General features: G+C 30.7%; 1 protein-coding gene across 1 annotated transcript in view; it reads left to right on the top strand.

Moving 5' to 3' along the window:
* The window catches only part of LOC110029750 (elongation factor Tu, mitochondrial), a 25,657-nt gene extending 7,423 nt beyond the window's left edge, over positions 1 to 18,234 (top strand). Inside the window, exons 2-12 of the mRNA XM_020732177.1 lie at positions 3,411 to 3,486; positions 3,618 to 3,710; positions 4,087 to 4,161; positions 8,947 to 9,051; positions 9,661 to 9,751; positions 9,859 to 10,064; positions 11,276 to 11,359; positions 14,960 to 15,025; positions 15,340 to 15,402; positions 17,063 to 17,303; positions 18,018 to 18,234. Coding sequence (XP_020587836.1) covers positions 3,411 to 3,486; positions 3,618 to 3,710; positions 4,087 to 4,161; positions 8,947 to 9,051; positions 9,661 to 9,751; positions 9,859 to 10,064; positions 11,276 to 11,359; positions 14,960 to 15,025; positions 15,340 to 15,402; positions 17,063 to 17,303; positions 18,018 to 18,088 — 1,171 coding nt within the window. The 3' untranslated portion in view covers positions 18,089 to 18,234. The remainder of the gene's footprint in view (positions 1 to 3,410; positions 3,487 to 3,617; positions 3,711 to 4,086; positions 4,162 to 8,946; positions 9,052 to 9,660; positions 9,752 to 9,858; positions 10,065 to 11,275; positions 11,360 to 14,959; positions 15,026 to 15,339; positions 15,403 to 17,062; positions 17,304 to 18,017) is intronic.
* Positions 18,235 to 20,247: the final 2,013 nt, after the last annotated feature.

A 20,247-nucleotide genomic window follows, 5' to 3' on the forward strand; every position in this document is an offset into this window, starting at 1 on the left:
AGAATGCAAATACCCGTCTGTGAGAAAATAAATATCATTTAGGGAAAACCGTGGACTCGTTTGGAAAACTTTTTAAAATTGGGATTTTAAAATACTCGTTCATGGGAAAAGCGAGTACCCGTCTGTGGGAATTAAGTACCGTTCAGGGAAAGTAAAGTATCGTTCGAGAAATTTCTATTTGTGATCTAACCTTTTGTTTAGGTACATTGAAGACCCGTTGCGTCTTTTAAGGTTGTTGGTTAAATTTACATTTTTGTTCTCCGGCTGCATTGTCTTACAACACTGACCAGTGCGACTTTTAAGACAGATGAGAAGACTGTCATTCTTCTGTGCCCCCTAATAGGGGTTTATGCCGGGAGGTTTCCAATATGCTGATATTGGACTTGTAAATAATATAAAAATATTGAATGTTTGGACTTTAAAAATGACATAAAATTAAAAGAAAATGAATGTTATAAAATACAAAATAATATTTAAGCTATAGTTGAAGTCATTTCAAGAGGATAAATTACATGCACTTGAGACTTGCATAAGAGTGATGAAAAATTGAATGACTCATCTAATTACTATAGTTAGACTTATCTTTGGCTTTAAATTCTATCATATTTGAAGTTGATTCAATTAAATATATATACTGATGTAAATGAATATTTATGTGATCAATTTGAAAACATAAATTAGGGCTAAACTTGATTGGATCAAAGCTTAGGGGGCTGGCAAATTGAATTAAATTTTGAATATTATAAATTGGGGCTAAATTTAAGATATGTATTTTTAAATGTTGAAATGAAGAATTAATATTTCAAATCTTAACCAGCTTCGTAACAAGTTTACAAACGAACAAAAGACAATATTTTATAAAGCTTAAAGTGAACCTTCACATGCATCAATATATTCATTCAAATAAAGCAAATTTATCTAAATTCGAGTCTTACATGTGATTCAATTCATACTTTAAAATTATGCAAATTGCCTTAAGGTATGTAAAGTCGTCTAAAATAGTCAAAATATGTGAGATTTAAATGCCTGCATGTGCTTCGACCAACTTATAGAATGTTTAAATATTAGATTCGAGAATATTGCACGGGTTAATCGGGTCGCCTTTTCTATAGGGCATGGTTGTAAGTCCCACCCAACGAGTTTGATCCTCTTCCTCGTAAGAATTGAAGTTGACGAGTCTAGTAATTTTAAAATAAATGTCCAAATCCTAAAATAAAAAAAAAATTACTGGTTCAAATCACCTAGTTCAAATCTCTTACCTATAAATATAGGAGTTAACAAGATTTAATTTTTTAAAAGCTTAAACTAACAAAACTAAATGTTCCCCCTTCAAACTTAAATATCTTAAGTGTTCAAATTCCTTGATGTTAGTTGTTTGATCTAAGATTTCAACCGGAGGGGTTAATCTTTAAAATCAAGCTTTTCAAAATAACTAACTAATATGTAAAATAAAATTCAATCACTTAAGAGTTAAATACAAAATTCATCCGCCCTCCGCCAAAGTTTGTTGAGGGTCACAAACTTTTAATTGACTTCAACTTATAAAAAGTGAATGACAGATCAAATTCATCTTTATATTCACAATTAAAGCAATCAGGCCGAATTCTATGTCTGCATGATTCTGTAGCCAAATGACACCACAAAATAATAGTTTTGACCAGAGCCCTCTGATCAGGTGATTTTCGCCATTATATTTAAGTCACGACCGAGCCCTTATGTTTCCCAACAACTATTCTATCCTTTGAGTCGTGAATTGTAATAGTACAATTACTTTGACATGAAACCTTCTGTTAGCTCAGGTTGATTTAAATTTGTCCCCTTAGACAAATATCCATCTCAGATTTACAAGAATTTCTTGGACGATGCAACTCTGGTTGCTAAAAAGTATATTTCTATCAGGTTGGGTTGACTACCTCTTTTGAGGGAATACGACGGCCCAGGATGACAGAATCATGAGATCTTAATCAGGTTTCATCTTTATTCTCACACCATCAATTCTAAGCTTCAAGTGATGAATTATACAACTAAAATTCTAAGTCTTTTGCTATTGTATGTTACATACTCAATTCTTAATGGGTAGCCTTAATCGAAATTGCTCCTATTATTGGGAGGGATAATTAACCATAGGGCTATGGGAAACCTTGAATCCCAGATCAAAAAGTCATCGCAAAATGAGGGCGAAATCTCTGGGTAATCTACTATTCAATCTGCCTTCTAAAAATTTGACCCTGCAAAGCTCTCTCAACAAACAAAAATAAAACAAAATACAGAGAATTTTGGGGAGCGGTTGTGAATTTTTGAAGCCCACACTGTGACCAAGTTCAGAGTGGCACTCTTAGTGGCGTGTGTTTCTTTTACATATTAGTTAACTAAAACAATACTTCAGGGAACCATGTCTCATATGGGAGTCAAAGGCCTATGTAAAAGGTCATCCAAATTCTTGTCTATCAATTCTCCTTCAGGGATCTTGGATTATTGACTCGCTTTCTTCGAGTTGAAGTTATCTTCACTGCCAAGGCTTATTTATCTCTCAACGCCATACACAAAGATTTGCTTTCCTTGTATGAAAGATGCAAAACCAATTGTTACCTGCCTTGTCCCTGCTACACTGTCTCCTTTTTACTTTGACATAGTGCTATACGGTCTCTTTTTGTATCGCCCTATTGTTGGCTTGCTTTAGTTCCTGTTGCTTACACGATCCCTATATATTAAATAGGCCATATAAATTCAGGCATAATCTTCACTACCCTTCCCTCCCCTTCCCAAATGCATTTTCCAATAAAGTAGAGGTGTCGATTCGGGTTCGTGGCTCGGGTTTGGGTCCAACCCAAAAATTATCTTACCAGTATAGGGTCAACCCGAAACCGACCCAAATAATAAACAGGTCTAAAACTAAGACCCAAATTCGAGCTTGACCCGTTAACCCAAACCTGACCGAAAATTTCGTGCTTATTTGCATAATGTTTGGATTTTCGGGTTCAACCCGAACCCGACACGAATAATAAATGGATCGAAATGTAGCCGAACCCTACTCGAAAAATATTCGGTTAAACACTGACCCGGATTTTTTTGAGTCGAGTTCCGAGTTGTGTTGGCATGTTGTGTCAATTTTTAGCACTCCTACAATGAAGGGAAAAATACAGCCTAGTGAGCTGGCTGGTACCCAAGTGCTCCTGGATGGGGTGAACTGAAGTTTGGGTAAGTGAATCCAGAATGGGGACGCCCTGTTCCAGTAGAGTTTATTTTAATAATAGCATTTTAATTTGAATCAGGCATGAGAGTCCTCAATTTTGGAGGCTCATGTTCTCATGTATGTTTTTGTCAGTGCTGAAGTTTAAATGACATAAGGTAAACATGGGCATGTATTCTACTTAGAATATGAACTGTTTCTTCTTTTTTTGATATTGTAGGAAGCCGCATGTAAACGTTGGGACTATTGGGCATGTTGATCATGGGAAAACTACTCTGACAGCAGCAATAACTAAGGTTTAATTTTGTTTGAAATGATTTGTTCGTGATTTGTTATTTCATTTTCGTCTCCATTTGAAAAGTTAATTATTTTATGTGCATGAAAGCTCTGCATTATCATGATGGTAAAGTTTTATTTTCTTGCTTAGGTATTAGCTGAAGAAGGTAAAGCTAAAGCTGTTGCTTTTGATGAAATTGATAAGGCTCCTGAGGAGAAAGCTAGAGGAATCACCATTGCCACGGTAAGAATATGTAATTCTTTATAGGGGTCTTTACATACATACCACCTAATTCTTATGTATTTACATTTCTAACACCTAAACTTATTTTTTTACATTTATACCACCTTAATCTTTCACACCACATGAAAATGCCACCATTTTAACTTTTAAAAGGTCAAATACAACTTTTCATGCATAGGTAAGGTGCATATATGTAAAAATTGAAATTTAAGTTTTAGATATATAAATACGTAGGAATTGGGTGGAATCCATGTAAATCTTCTTTTTTTATATATACTCGAGCATATATAGGCAGAGATTTTTTTTTTAAATTATTTTTGTGAATTTCAAACTATGCTGCCTGAGTGCTTTTGTAAATATTAGATTGATTTTGCAGGCCCATGTAGAATATGAGACAAGTAAAAGGCATTATGCTCACGTAGACTGCCCTGGACATGCAGATTATGTCAAAGTAAGTTGATACATTTTTATGTTGACTTTAACTCGGTCAACTATCATTTTGATATTCCTTGAATGGTAATCCTTTTCACGTGGGATACTATGATTAGGAATGTTTTAAGCAACTGCATAAGTTTTAATTGGGAACTCAGCTATTTAAGAAGTTTTAAATTTCAATATTGTAGACATTTAAAAGAATAAAAGGGCCAGGCGTGCAATTTATGGCGGAACGTTTTTGTACTTTTGATCAATATTTTGAAGGACATGGAACCTATTTTTAACTTAAAGGTGTTGAAAACTAGCTGGAAAGACTCTTTTTTTGCTAGTCATAACTTTGCACCTATAAAATTTATTTTATTATAAGTTAATTTTTAGGGAAATTGCTTCAGTTCATTTCCTTTTAATAGTAAAGAAAGCAAAAACAACCATCAAAACAATATATTGCTAGGTCCTTTTTAATTCAATTATCAATTCATTTTATTTTTAAATGCATCACATTGACATTGTGATTGAAAATGTATTGTATTTTGTATCTTTTGAAGTGTTAACTGTGTTAGATGGTCTATTTTGTAAGCATGGGTGGGGACCCCATTGTCACATAACAAAAAGAAATGAATTTGGGCGCTACGAGGGAAAATATTTATATGGGTGGGGGGAATTAGAGTTACAGAACTAATAATGGTGGGGAAGGTAGGATTTTATGGTATGTTTTATTATGCGTTATTGGCAAATTATTTGTTGAAGGGACCACTGAAATTCAATGTCCTTGATAGAACCTCATAATTTTGGTTTTTTAAATCAAGTATATAATTGGATTGACATCTATTGAAGATGAGGTGATTGGAAATATATTGATGTGATTTGGACACATTTATAACGAAGGGTAGAAATTTTACCAATTTGGTAAGTAGATAAAATTAATATTGGAGGATTAATAATAAAGGTAAGCGTAAGGTAACATAGAACGAGTTTTATATGCATGCTTTTTGAAGAATTGATTTGAAACCTCAAACATCTCTTAGTAGGAATGAATGGAATACGAGGTTCATGAAGGTTAATGTTGGCCCTGAGTACTTGAGGTAAAGTTTGATGATGATGAGACTACATATGCACATTAAATATGATTTTTTTTACAATAATGATTATTTTAGGATTGACATTATTTTCTTTCTTATATTTAGCATATTAACTTTGGCACACGTAATGCTAGTATATCTTCATGGAGCATATGCTTGTGTAATATATTCATGCCACCTTTCTTTGTGGCCAATAATTGTTTGTTATCTAAATTTTGACTCTTGATTTGTGTTTAATAGATTGGAAAGTTGTTTTCATACGACTAAAATTATATTGATTTACCTGACGCCTATTTATGGTAGCAGGAGCTTGTCTTACTTCCTTGAATTAATTAATAAGCGTAGCACACCATTGTTTTGCATGGAGACTTTGGATCAAAATTGTGGTGGCCCTTAATATTTATGTCGACCGTGGATAGTTGGCCATTGTACGCCAGACAATTTCATCTCCCTTGAATAATTTTGAGTTGGGAGGGCATAAGTTGTTTCCCCAACTAGGAGATTTCTTTGGGCAACATTGTGCTTTCCGTTACTTTTTTGCTGGAGTCCAATAATGGTGGGCATGGTTGTTTGTTCTGTATCACGATCTGAATGAACATATATCTAGCTTAAGTTGAATGAAGTTGATTATGCCAAGTTCTTGAAATCTCAAGCTTTAGGATAGCATGATAAAACAAGCCCATCTATGGTAGAACGAGCATATTTATAAGTTCCTTGTTATGCCTCTCATATGATTAGCCTAAATAATTTGCTTCATTCATCAAGGACGAATCTCACAAACTTCTTAAATGATGAAGAGCCCTGATGCGATTAAAGTGGTGAAGAACCAGAATTAAATGAGTCGAAGAAGCCCATCGAGCCAGAAAAATCAAAGAGCATAGATTAATGAAAGGATAAGTTTTTTTTCTTTTTTATTTGTGGTATTGAGGGGGAGAGATTTACATGCATACCACATAAAACTCTCATGTTTACATATCTCACATCTTAAATCTAACATATATCAATATAACAACCAAAATATTTTTAACACCTTAAAAATAATACTCCGTTAACTCATGAAATCTTTATTTCCCTTACGCTCATAGCTCTATCTGTTTCTTCTATACATTGGTTGGGAAAATGTGAGAGACAACATTTGTGGCAGAAAAAGAGTTTTATGCTCCGCAAATAGATATTTGGGATGAGCTACTTGCTAGATATGATTTTGTGTTGTAGTTCAAGGGGAAATGATGCTAGAGGGATCATCAAAGATGGGGGACGAGGGTGGTTTTTCGTTCTTGTCATCCGGAAGGAGCAAGGCTAGGGTTAAATGTGCTGCCTTGCATATCAAAGTTGGCTAGGATGCTAATGGCATGCGATTAGAGGAGGAGAGGGGGAGCAGGGATTTGATGGAGCTCAAGGGGCAGTGGCTGAGAATGAAATGGACAAAATTGAACTAGCAGACCAAGACCCAGCTCTTAAATCTTTTTCTAAAAGTTTCAATTTTCTGTTTGCTTCTCTACCTGATGAAGTTATTGGGGACAAAATGGGGACATGGACGAAGGTTAATGGTGCAGTATCTTTTGGTTTTAAAGTCTTTTAGGTGTTATATCAGTAAATATTAGTTTTTGGACGTGAGAGATGTAAATGTGAATGTCTTATATTGTAGGTATGTCTTATATTTGGGACAAAATGGGGACATGGATGAAGGTATTTTTTGGCGTTGAAGTCTTTTAGGTATTATATCAGTAAATATTATTTTTTGAACGTGAGAGATGTACATGTGAATGTCTTATATTGTAGGTATGTAAATCCCCATTTTATTTTTTTATGGGTTTAGTTAAACTTAATCATCAATGTTTTGGAAGGTTCACTTATGAATAACTTTAACCAGGGACCAAAAAGAAGTATGCCAATATCATAAAAAGAAAAATTCCCTTGAGGCCATGATAGGCTTCAAATGAGTCAATGAATCATTATTAGCTTTTGCTTATGAATGAAATGATTTACTATGGGTTGAGCATGAAGCTTTAATTTCACAAAGCTTCAAGTCAACGTGCACATGTTCGTAATTTGTTAAGTAGTTGCTCATCTACTCTTTGAATAAGTGATTGATCATATATAAAGAAAGTTTCAAATTTAAAGATCACAAACTAGTAAAAATGGAAAAAATATTCTCTCTTTAGATGTGACTCAGTGATTATGAGGGTAGTAGATTAAATTCAAAGAAATCAATGTGAAATTTGGACCATACAAAATTCAATGAGCAAATGCTAATTTACCACTATCAGAATCACGGTTATGTTGAATTCAGACAAAATCTAGAGTGCTAGCAAATTCATAACAAGATACATATAAGAAAGAAAGAATTTATTGGAGTAAAACATTCAGACCTTATATTAGTATAAGGAGATGACTTCTCTTAGAATTAGATAACTTCACTTATATGGCACTTGAAGGAATCACTCATCCATCTTATGCACAGAATATTAAAAACTGGAAATAAATTTTATTGAATCAAAGTATTATTACATGGCTCAAATAGTGAATTTATAGACTACTCATCCCTATATTGGTAGTTATGATTGCCATGAGACTATTCAAATTAATTTTCATATTCAAGTATTCGTTTTATACAAAGCACAATTTTGAAGCAAAAAATAAAAATAAATAAACCACAATTTTTTTTGAAGAAGTGCAAATTGTATAGTCAAGTAGGTGAACTGCTGCTGGAGAAATTCCACGGAATAGAAAAATTGCAAGTAGCAATAACAAACCATCTCTTATTTATCAGCTATAAGTAACCACCAAATAACTCAAATCACATAAAGCACCCTAAGCAAAGCACAGGCAAATAATAACCACATACTCAAGTAATAACTACTTAAGAAGGAGCTTCCGATTGCTCCATGCAATATGATTGAATTAAATGTGCCCGAGTTTTAACAAATGTAGTGCCCAATATTATCTGCGACCAAGTTTGTTTGATTCCCCGTATCATATCAAACTAATGTTAGAAAATAGAAAACACATCCCTGGCTTAAGGGGGCATGCTCCAAACTATCTAAATTTATAAAATAAATGAAATAAACCAATTAATGAATTCAAGGTTTGATTCTTTTGCATGGAATGACATCCATATTTCCATAATTAATTTAATTATAGTTTTCTTATCTGGAATTAATATAATGCACGGGTAATTGTGCATCACGTCCATCATTGTATGGTTAGTGTAATATTAGTCCACTGATACTGCATTTTGTAAAACAGGAATTTAATATTTGATTTAAAATTTAAATTGATTATACATCCATTGTTAGGGTAGGAATTTGATCTGGACTTTCCTTAATTTGCTAAATACAAATTGGTGCAACAGATCAAGTCTTTTTTTTGTAATTTTTTGCGGTTGCATCCTGTCTAAACCTGTTTGTTCTGTTAGTTTTCTCTAGAAGCCTTGGTGAAATCACATACAAACATGTCATATTTTTGCAAATTTGTTATATTCAATTGAAACTGGTTGTAAACTTTATGGGATAAAGGTGTATTTCTGCCAAAAGTATTTGGTGAATTTTGCTTGTTATATTTAGCTGCTATAAAGTATAAACTATATAGTTAACTGCTTGATTTATATTCCTTTTCTCATATCAAATTCATTGTGTTTCCTTTTGTTTTTCTGCTTTGCAATTTCTTCAAAAGTTCCAGGGTGGAGTGTCTTACTTTTTTTGGCAAATCACTAATTGCAGAATATGATAACTGGTGCTGCACAAATGGATGGTGGAATTCTTGTTGTGTCTGCACCTGATGGACCAATGCCACAAACAAAGGAACACATCCTTCTTGCTCGGCAGGTAACAGCTATTTTAAAATTTACATATATTTACATACATACCACTAAATTCCTATTTATTTACATATCTAACACCTGAACTTTAGTTTTTATCTATATACCACTTTCCGTATGCATGAAAATATGTATTTCACCTTTTTAAAGTTTAAAAAATGATATTTTTGAAGTGATATGAAAGATTTGGTTTAAAAAAAGAAAAATGTAGGTGTTATATATGTATATACATAGGAATTTGGTGGTCTGCATGCAGATGCCCCTTTAATATTTTATTTTGGAATATTTACAAGCATACCACTCAGTTCTTATGTATTTACTACTCTAACACCTAAATTTCAATTTTTACAAATATATGTCACTTAACTTATGTATAAAAGGGAGTATTCCACTTTCTAAAAGTTTAAATAGTGGTATTTTTTATGTGATATGAAATATTTGTGTGACGTAAGTGTAAAAATCAAATTATAGGTGTTAGATATGTAAATACATAAGAATTGGGTGATATGTATTTAAATGCCCTTTTATTTTTGATATTCTTGTATCTTCAGACAAAATTTCAGTTGCTGAAGCCCATTTTGATTTAGCACCTTACAATTACTTCTATGCTATATAGGTGGGTGTACCATCACTCGTGTGCTTTCTAAATAAGGTTGATGCTGTTGATGATCCTGAGTTATTAGAGCTCGTTGAAATGGAGCTCCGTGGTAATTTGTTGTGGCATTTGGGTTCTTATATAAAAAAAAAGTGTGAATCCATAATTTTGATAAATATAAGTGCTCTTCTGTCATTGCTGTTAATTTTTTATTGCCAGAGTTGTTAAGCTTCTACAAGTTCCCCGGTGATGAAATTCCAATTATCAGGGGTTCTGCTCTCTCTGCACTACAGGGCACAAATGAGGAAATTGGAAAGCAAGCCATTCTAAAATTAATGGATGCGGTCGATGAGTACATACCCGATCCCATTCGTCAGCTTGATAAACCTTTTCTTATGCCCATTGAAGACGTTTTTTCAATTCAGGCATGTGTTTTATTTTTTTATCACATAATTCTTATATATTTATATATCTAACACTTAAACTTTGATATTTATGTATACCGCTCAAATTTTTAACATCACATCAAAAATACCACTGTTACTAACTTTTTAAAATTGAAATACACCTTTTCATGCATAAGTTTATAACTCCAAAGTGTTATAGATATAAATATCAAACTATAGGTGTTAGATATGTAAATACTTATAAATATATGCATGTAAACATTCCCATTTTTTTACTCTTTATATCCAATATTGTGCCTTCACTAAAATTTTGGTCTGTGATAGATGAATGTAGCTCATGGCTTGGTTGTTTAGGCAAATGATCAAAGAGGAACTGGAAATGTATTCTAGAAATCTCTTTCAACAGCACAAAAAATATCTATATTTTTATGCATCCAACCCTTGGATGGGAAATAAGTCACCAACATACATAGTCAATGCAACAGAAATGAGAATGTTAAGATATTTTTTTATACTGCAAAGGTTAATTCGAGATAATTGCATTGTAGTGACTATGAGAGCTTCATATATCGAGCATTTGGTTAAAGAAATTAATTTTAGATGGTTTAGGTGTAAATAACAAAATTTGAAATTGGATTTATTTATTTAGTTTTAATTTGATTTTTTCAACTATTTGCCAACCTTACATTGTCCCTCACGGATCTATAATGAAGACAATTAAGAAAAAATAAGGGGCATTTACATATTACATATCTAACACCTAAACTTCACTTTTTACATTTATACCACCCAAATCTTTTAATCACATAAAAATACCACTATTTCAACTTTTAAAAAAGTGCAATTCGCCTTCGAATTAGAACTTTTCATGGACAGATAAAGTGGCGTTTATGCAAAAATTGAAGTTTAGGCGTTAGATATGTAAATACATGAGAATTGAGTGGTATGTATGTAAGCCTTCCGACAAATAAATGCCACTAACGATAATTAATAAATGAATATTATAAAAATACATTCTTTTGTGACTCAAAAAAAAAAAAAAAGAAATGAAAAGAAAAGAAGAACAGAAGATGCATATTATGCATATTATGCATGTTAAATGTATTAATGAACAATCATGTGAGTAGGGACTGAAAGGATATAATATGGCGCTATTGCATCCGTATTTCTCGGTTTTATTTATTATTTTTAAAGGTGCTTGCAGGTTAATCTGTTTGTTATATATACAGGGGCGTGGAACTGTTGTAACTGGTCGTGTTGAGCAAGGAACAATAAAGACTGGAGAAGATGTTGAAATTTTGGGATTGATGCAAGTAAGTACTATCTTTGAGCATAAATTCCCGCTTTTTGTGAATTTCCTGTTCTGTTGCTTATATTGTGCTGTTTTCTTATTTAAATGTGGTAAAACCTCAACATTTGTTTACTTGATTTTGTGAAAATCCAAAGCTACACTTAATTTAAATTTTTAAAAGATAAGGTAAGCATCGATGACTACCAAAATGCATTATCTGTTAGATTAATTTATAGCATCAATATTTGAGTTGGTTTTTATTGAAAATGGCAACAAGTAGTGAGCTGTGATTCAATGAATTCATATTCTAAACCTTGTGTAAATTAGATTTTGCTTGAGCCAATCATCTTCATAATAGGCTTGTCTATCTTATTCTAAGGGGTTTTGTTCCAATTTGGGGTTTTCTTAAGAAAATTTTATTTTGGTCCTACAGTTTAGGGTGTTACTTCATGCAGGTCCATACTTTTTAAAAATAGTTTACCTAAGGCCCTATGGCATTTGAACTATTCATAGGTTCCCATTTGTCACACACCATTTTGACTTCCTTTTAATCAAGCATGAGATGTGATAAAGACAAAGAATCCAGTTGAGTAAAAAATTAATCTGCTTAGATCATTATAATGTATTTGCTAATATCAGGTATCTTTTAATACATCCATTATATTCATTAAAACAAAAGCTCATATAATTTAAACTATCAAAATGGACTATGAAGCTTCGAATAAACTTCATAGAAAGATTACATGTACCAGAAATAGTCTTAATTGACATTATGCACCTCTTTATTTTTAAAAATCTATCCAAAATTATGCATCAAAACTTAGAATACAGGATAAAACTGGGACAACTGCTGTTTGCTCATCTTGCTTGCCTGAATTAATAGCTAATATAATATTTGATGTGTTAGAAGCTCAGTAAGATAAACAATTCTAATATATTGTTCAAATCTAAAGAGAAAATTATTGCTTATCTTCTGAACTAACATGAACATTGTTGGTCATAGACATAATTAGCTTAGCGTTGAAATTTTAAATCAGAGTATGCTGTAATAATTGAATAAATAAATGACAAAATCATAATCAGCAAGCATAATTATTCGTAGGGGAATGCAATACAATCTTTGAGCACTAAAAGATGTAACGCTCTATGATAATCAATTTATGGTATTAAATTATTAATTTTATTTTTATTTTCGAAGTTATTTATATTGGTTATAATTTTAAAAGTATTATATGATGTATATATAGGCTACGACAAATTTATATCATTTAGTCATCTTTTAGCTCGTTGGTTATAATAAACACTGGTAGGGTTTGAATTTAATCCAACATGGAAATTATGATGGCCCCTTGATTCAAGATTAGATCGTATTGTACCAACTGATTATTGCAAGTCAGATACCTCTTTTGGGTCTCTATCGAGATTCATCTTATCATTTATCATAATTTTTGCCTATATTTGTATGGGTCATCTTTTTTTGCAGATCTCTTTCGTATAATATGATCTTTCATAGACTTCTCTTTTTAATATCATTTTCATAAGCATTTAAATTTTTTTAACATTGATAGGCATCTATTGTCAATCAATCTATATTAAAATGTATTCAAAAGTATAGCATGAAATGTACCAATCGACATGTTGGTACACTTAATTATGCATCTTATCTTTTAAATAAAAATATGAAAACTTCAATTTCACTAGAATACTCTGAAATTATTTTCAAGTTGATCATATAAAAATGCAGTTAACTTATATGAGCACAACACTCAATATCAAGAATTATATACTCGAATGCACATGATAGATCAATGGAGTTGTATGAATCAACAAACATTAGGCCTAAGTTTAATTTACTCCCTATATTAAGTATTGAGTATCTCGTCATAATTATAATATCACGTTTCTGTTAAATGCTACCACCATGTTTTAACTGTCAAGTTTATGTGTTTGGTATGTAAATACATAGAAATTGTGTGGTATGTATTTAAATTCCCCTAAAGTTTATCATCAATTCATCATGTGACTTGGATACCTTTTTATGTTTTCAATGTCACACATACTCTAGGTTGTGTTAATTATTTTGTTGATAATATACTTAGGTTCTGTGAGGTATTTTGTTCAAATCATTTTCTGAAGGTATATTTTAATAGCACTCAATTCTTATGTATTTACATATTTCTCTTTAAAATTTTCTTATTTAAACAATATCACATAAAAAATATCACTATTATCATTTTTTAAACGTGAAATATACATTTTTATGCATAGATTTAAAGCATGAATATGCTATGTATGTAAATATAAAAGTTTAGATTTGTGACATGTAAATACATAAGAATTGTGCTACTATGTAAATTTCCCTTTATTTTTTTTTGTTAAGCATCAAGTTTCTTTTCATTCTTTGGCCAAATGTGCTGCGGAGCTTTCCCTTTTTTGTATGGAATTGATAAAATCTTCTATCGCCAAGTGCATCCAGTTAATGCTGCTGCATTCCTCTTTGCTTTAAAATGGAAATTTTTGTTTTTGATATTCAAAATTTGATTATTAAATAATTTTTTGAGCATTTAGCAGTTTTTAACAGGCTGATATGAATTTTGTGACATAATGACGTGTCTGATTATTCAGTTGGACAGCTAGTCAGAAGCAAATTAATACCCGTGTCAGAAGTAGGGGTGTAAACGAGCCGAACACGAGCGATCCTAGGCTCAGCTCGTGTTCGGTTCGTTTATATTTTGAGCTAAAAAAGTGTGTTCCTGTTCGACTCGTTAAGACGAGTTGTTCACGAACAAAGAGTCATTTTGACAACCCGAATCACGTAGCGCCATAAGATGTGAAGGGTCGGGGCAAAATTTAAAAATTATTGTTTATATTAAAACATCATTTGAATCTAATTTAATAATTTTTATTATAGCTTCTTAATTAATATTTTTAATTGATTATAAATCTTTGTAGTCTTGTAGTAAATTAAATTTTTTAAAAATACTACTCATAAATATATATATATATATATTTGGAAGAAATATTACATCTGTACTATGTTTTTGGCTCGTTAACTTAGCGGCTCGTGTTGTTCTTGAACAACGAGCCGTTTTGACAGCCCTAGTCAGGAGTTTATATTATAGTTCAACGCTTTCGTCAATAGTTATTGTATGAAGCTTGAAATATTTGATTATGAAGTAACATGACAGCACTTGAATATTTCTCAAGAGCTTAGTTGGGATCACTTTTATTTTTGTTTTTGCTTTTATTTTTAAAATATATTTATTTAGTGCATTTTTTACATATTTTTATATTTTATATTAGAAAACAAATTAGCTTGTTTTTAAATGCACTTTAAAAATCTAATAATTGTTGACTGTTTTTGAAATTAAAATATGTCATAAAATATAGACATATTTTATTTTAAATAAAGCATAAACAAAATATAATAAATATAAAAAATCAAAAAATCAAAATCAAAAGTGATCTCAAAGAGTTTTTATAAGAATGTGATTTCTGGAGAGATATTCCTTTCTTATTTTGCTAGTTGACTACAATGTAACTATGAATGTGAATTGTTATTTGCATGCTTTGTCTAAAGCAGTTTTTATTTGACTAAAGTTTTGTACTTCTAACATGACAGGGCGGTCCTTTGAAAACTACCGTTACTGGCGTAGAGATGTTCAAGAAGATATTAGATTATGGACAGGTATGATTAGTTGGAAGATGTGCTATTTTTCTCTTGGAGATAAAATTTTTAGGAAGATTTACGTACATATTTTCTATTCCTATGGATTTACATATCTAACACATAAACTTCAATTTTTACGTACATATCATCTTATCTATGCATGAAAAGATGTAAAAGTAAAATGGTTTTTTTTAATGTGATTTGCAAGATTTGAGTGGTATATATATGTAAAAAATCAAAGTTATGTTATTAGATGTGTAAATGCTTAGGAATTGGGTGGTATGTATGTCAATGCTCCAAATTTTTGCTAAGTTTGAATTCTGTTTATATAGGCTGGTGATAACGTGGGCTTGCTTCTTCGTGGTTTGAAACGTGGGGATGTTCAGCGAGGACAGGTAAGATATTCATATTGTAGCGTAGATGGTATCTCATTCCTTTTCACATTTGTTAATAAAAAAGTGAGCCTGAATGCCCTATGGCTATATGTAGGACTAACAACGCAAATTTTAATCCCTTTTGTTTTCTGTTTTGCATTTTTTTGTTTTTATTTTATTTTATGTATATTTTGATTTGAATTAAAATATGTTTGATTAAGATAGTTGTTTTAAAAACACTTAAAATACTTTTGTGGTGGTTTTGAATATTTTTGAAAAGAAGTTGCTTTGTTTTAAAAATTAAAAAAAAAAAACTTATTAAAACTATACTAATCAAATATGTTTCAAAAAATAAAATAAAAATTACAAATAAAAATAGAAAATATAAAAAAGTGAGCCCGAATGCCCTATGTTTATATGGAGGACTAACAACGCAAGTTTTAATCCCTTTTGTTTTCTGTTTTGCATTTTTTGTTTTTATTTTATTTTATTTATATTTTGATTTGAATTAAAATATGTTTGATTAAGATAGTTGTTTTAAAAACACTTAAAATACTTTTGTGGTGGTTTTGAATATTTTTGAAAATAAGTTGCTTTGTTTTTAAAAATAAAAAATAAAAAATTATTAAAACTATACTAATCAAATATGTTTCAAAAAATAAAATAAAAATTACAAATAAAAATAGAAAATATAAATGGTGCCAAATGAGCCTAAATGGTATTTGTGATATCATGTCTCTTTGGAGCAACATTCTCTTTGCTTTGCTTTTCAAACTGCCGTTTCAACTCTATTTGGGAGTTGTTTTCTTGCTGTTTTTTAGAAATTTCTGTGGTGGAAAATTATTTTTTTCAACTTAACCATTTAAAATCAGGTGATTGTAAGAAGCTATTATTCTGAATTTTTAGATATATATATATATATATATATTTATAATTTGCACCGCATATTTCTAAGAAGATTTTTCTATCACAGCTTTGCATTCACTTTTGTTAAAATGTTGCAGCCAGCTAACAGCACTTATCAGCAAAAAAAAGAAAAAAGAAAAAAAAATCATGTTTTATTTTAGGGATAATTACATGCATGGCACTTGAAACATTGCATCCATCTCATTCAAAAAAATTGACATTTTTTTTGAATGACCAAACCAATGCCTTTATGCGTGTCATGATCTATTGGGAATTTGATTAAAATGAAAAATAGGGTTGGGTTTTAGCTTGAAATTTGATATTTGAAAGATGGACGAAAGAGGTTGCTAGTTTTGTAAATAGCAATGTCTTGAGTGCTATGTATATAATTTTACTGAGCTGAGGCTCTGATTCCATGTTGAAGTCAACGGAATCGTTGAGTTGTATTTGTTTTTTAATCATTGAACGATTTACATTCATACCACTCAATTCTTTTGCATTTACCTAACACCTATACTTCAATTTTTACATATATATCATCCTACCTATGCATGAAAATGTGCATCTCACCTTTAAAAATTTAAAATAATGATATTTTTTATGAGATGAAAGCTTTTGCTGGTATAAATGTAAAAATAAGCAAACTTTTGATATATAAATACATAAGAATTGGTTTGTATGTATGCAAATGCCCCCTTAAATCATTTTAGAATCATAGAATAGTGGTTTGGATGATATTCTGTGACACCATGCGTTATTTTCTTGTTCACCATAGGTAGTCTGTAAACCTGGTAGCGTGAAAACCTACAAGAGATTTGAGGCAGAGATTTATGTTTTGACGAAGGATGAGGGCGGTCGCCATACAGCTTTCTTCTCAAACTACAGACCTCAATTCTACTTCAGAACTGCTGATATTACTGGCAAGGTTGAATTACCTGAAAATGTTAAGATGGTGATGCCAGGTGATAATGTCACCGCCATTTTTGAATTGATTTCGCATGTTCCTCTTGAAGCAGGTAATGTGCACTTCTTACTCTCTCTATATTGAAAACTAAAGGGTCATTTGAAATTATTTTTATTTTTATTTTGCTTTATGTTTGATTGAAATATACTTATATTTAGAAGGTGTTTTTAAATGTTATAACATTTCCAATATTTCAAGTAAAAATATAAATAAAATAAATTTAAATTTAAAATTAACAATTAAAAATCACCTGATCCCACGGACCCTTAAAGGCTTTTTATGGATCACTTTGTTTTTTTGTTTTTTTTAATTTTTAAAAATACATTTACCTAGTGCATTTTTCGTGTGTTTTTTATTTTAAAAAATAGATTAACTTATTTTTTAAATACTCAAAATATTTAATAGGTCTTTTGAGTGTTTTTGAAATCAACCAAACAAGTAATAATATATTGAATTTATATTATTTCAAGTAAAAATATAAAATAAAAATCAAAAGTAATCTCAATTCGCCCTCAATAAACTGTTTGGGATCACTCATAATTTTAGTTTATTATTTTTTATTTTTATTTTGTTTTGTTTAAACTTTAATTTGAACAAAAAAAAATATTTAGCATGTTTGATTAACATATAGTTGTTTTGTAAAACATGTGAAAAGCCTAAAAATAATTTTGAGTGTTTTTAAAATATGTCAATTTCTTTTTAGCAATAAAAAAAAATAAAGGACGAAAAAACACTTAATATACTTCCTTTTCCTTTTTTTATACAGGGCAAAGATTCGCATTGCGCGAAGGAGGAAGGACCGTTGGCGCCGGAGTTGTATCCAAAGTCATCAGTTGATTATTCAAAAAATGTTTTGAACTTTCTTCTTTCATGATAATGCCTCACATTTTGCCATTTTTCATGGCCTGTTTTAATTTAAATTAGAGTGGGTTTCTTATCTGTAGGAACTTGCAAATTTTGATTTTTATTCTTTTTTTCCTCCTATTCCTTCTGAAAGGTTATATATATATATATATATATCTCATGAATAAAGACTTCACCAAAATTACCCTTTATTGTTGAGCTTGGGAATTGTGCAGACATGATAGCATTTATCATAATGGAAAAAATTCTGGGTGAGAATATTATGATTAAAATTTGATTATAATTAATTTTATGCTCTTTGATTTTGATTTGTTTTGAAATTAATTATAATCATTTTATAATAATTGATTTATTTTGAGTTGTTGAGTTTTAATTTGATTAGTTTTACATTATATCAATCTTAAAATAAATTTAATAATTATAAAGTTCTCTCAGAAATCTGCACCCCAGGTTTTGTTTTTTCTATTATGGTAGCATCTTGCCACAATTCTTATGCATTTACATATCTGACATCCAAAGTTTGTTATGTTTATACATGAGGTGTATTGGTATTTTTGATGCGATGTTAAAAATTTGAGTGTTATGTACGTAAAAAGGCATAATTATAAAGTTGGAATTTTTTTAATTTATTTTGTTACTTATAATAATAAAGTCACGAAGGCTTATTAAATTAATATTTTTATAAACTTTAAAAATTAAATGATCTTTTTGCAAAAATTCAGAGAATTATTTTTTACATTTAAATACCACAAATAAACAATAATTAACGCCAATTTGTGAATTATAATCAAATAATGGTATATTTAGTTTATAATAAATTTCATAGCGAAATAATATTATGACTTTCTTTTTCATTGAAATTGAAGTGTTGGTAGGATATTTATCTATTAGGTACACCAGCATTGCGACATAACATAACTTCAATGTTTCTCGTCCCTCTATATTAAATGCTTTGCATGACGCTTGTCCTCTTAAGGGTTAGTGTTCCCTTTTTGGGATAGAAGTTTTGCTTTCAATCATAAAACTTTATTATTTTCTTATTCTCTACATAATATGCTTTATCATAATGGTTAGCTAAGTCATACCAAATTAGGTAGTGAGTAGTTTTATTTTTCTCTCTCATGCAAGCAATGAATTAATTATAACAATAAACAAAATTCTGCTTGCTTAATTCATAATAAACATTTTTGCATTGAATTCGAGATTGTACATGAATTCACCCCCCAAAGATAAAGAGCGTAAATAAGAAGAGTTAGAAAGAGAGATAAATGAATAGTATTCAAAAGTGTTGATTCTTCATTCAATGCTTCCCATATTTATAGGGGATGTAATACAATAGCAATAATTTGATTTTAACCCTATTTGTAGAGGGTATATACCGGGGTATTTTGGGTATTTTGCAAGTGATGTCTTATCGTCTGGTTGCCTTTCGACCCAATTGACTAAGCTTAGTAGATTTGGCTTGGCTAGGTCAGCTTGATTATTGGAGTTTGGTTGGTATGGTTCGATCATTTGACCCATCCTTGTTGACGATTTAGAATCCCTTGTAAGAAGTATTTGGGCCTTCATTGGATGGTTAAGTATATTGATTCTTTCATTGGACCGCCTCCACAATGGGATAGGCTACTGCAACTATACGACTTTTCTGCAGTCGGCGATTCAGATGCTCTCTTGTCTCGTTTCCCATTGAGTGGCTTACATTTGGATTGCTTGGTCGTCCTTGTTTCCTTCTTTTGAGTTGATTTGTTTGGGACGTTGACTTGACTCGTATGGCTTGGCTCGTCCAGTTTGGTGAGTATGCCTCTAACATATTCTTCTCTTTTGGACTGTTAAATCCCTGTAGGAACAACGTAAATACCTTTTTAAGGCACGCTTTGAAATTAGTTTTATTTTTTATTTTTTTGACTAATTTAGACCTATATCCTAAATAATTTTGAAAGATAATTTTAGGTCAGAATACTGGGATTGAAATTTATTATTATCTATATTTATGTTAAAGAAAAATTAATTAGAAAAATAATATTTATTAAAATTGAATGGAGATTTAAAGAATCTCTCTCTCTCTCTCTCTCTCTCTCTCTATTCATTGTTTCATTATATTTCTACCCGCCACCATTATCTGGTTCAGATAA

The sequence above is a fragment of the Phalaenopsis equestris genome, unplaced genomic scaffold (genome assembly GCF_001263595.1).
Source record: "Phalaenopsis equestris unplaced genomic scaffold, ASM126359v1 Scaffold000600, whole genome shotgun sequence".
Taxonomy (NCBI): Eukaryota; Viridiplantae; Streptophyta; class Magnoliopsida; order Asparagales; family Orchidaceae; genus Phalaenopsis; species Phalaenopsis equestris.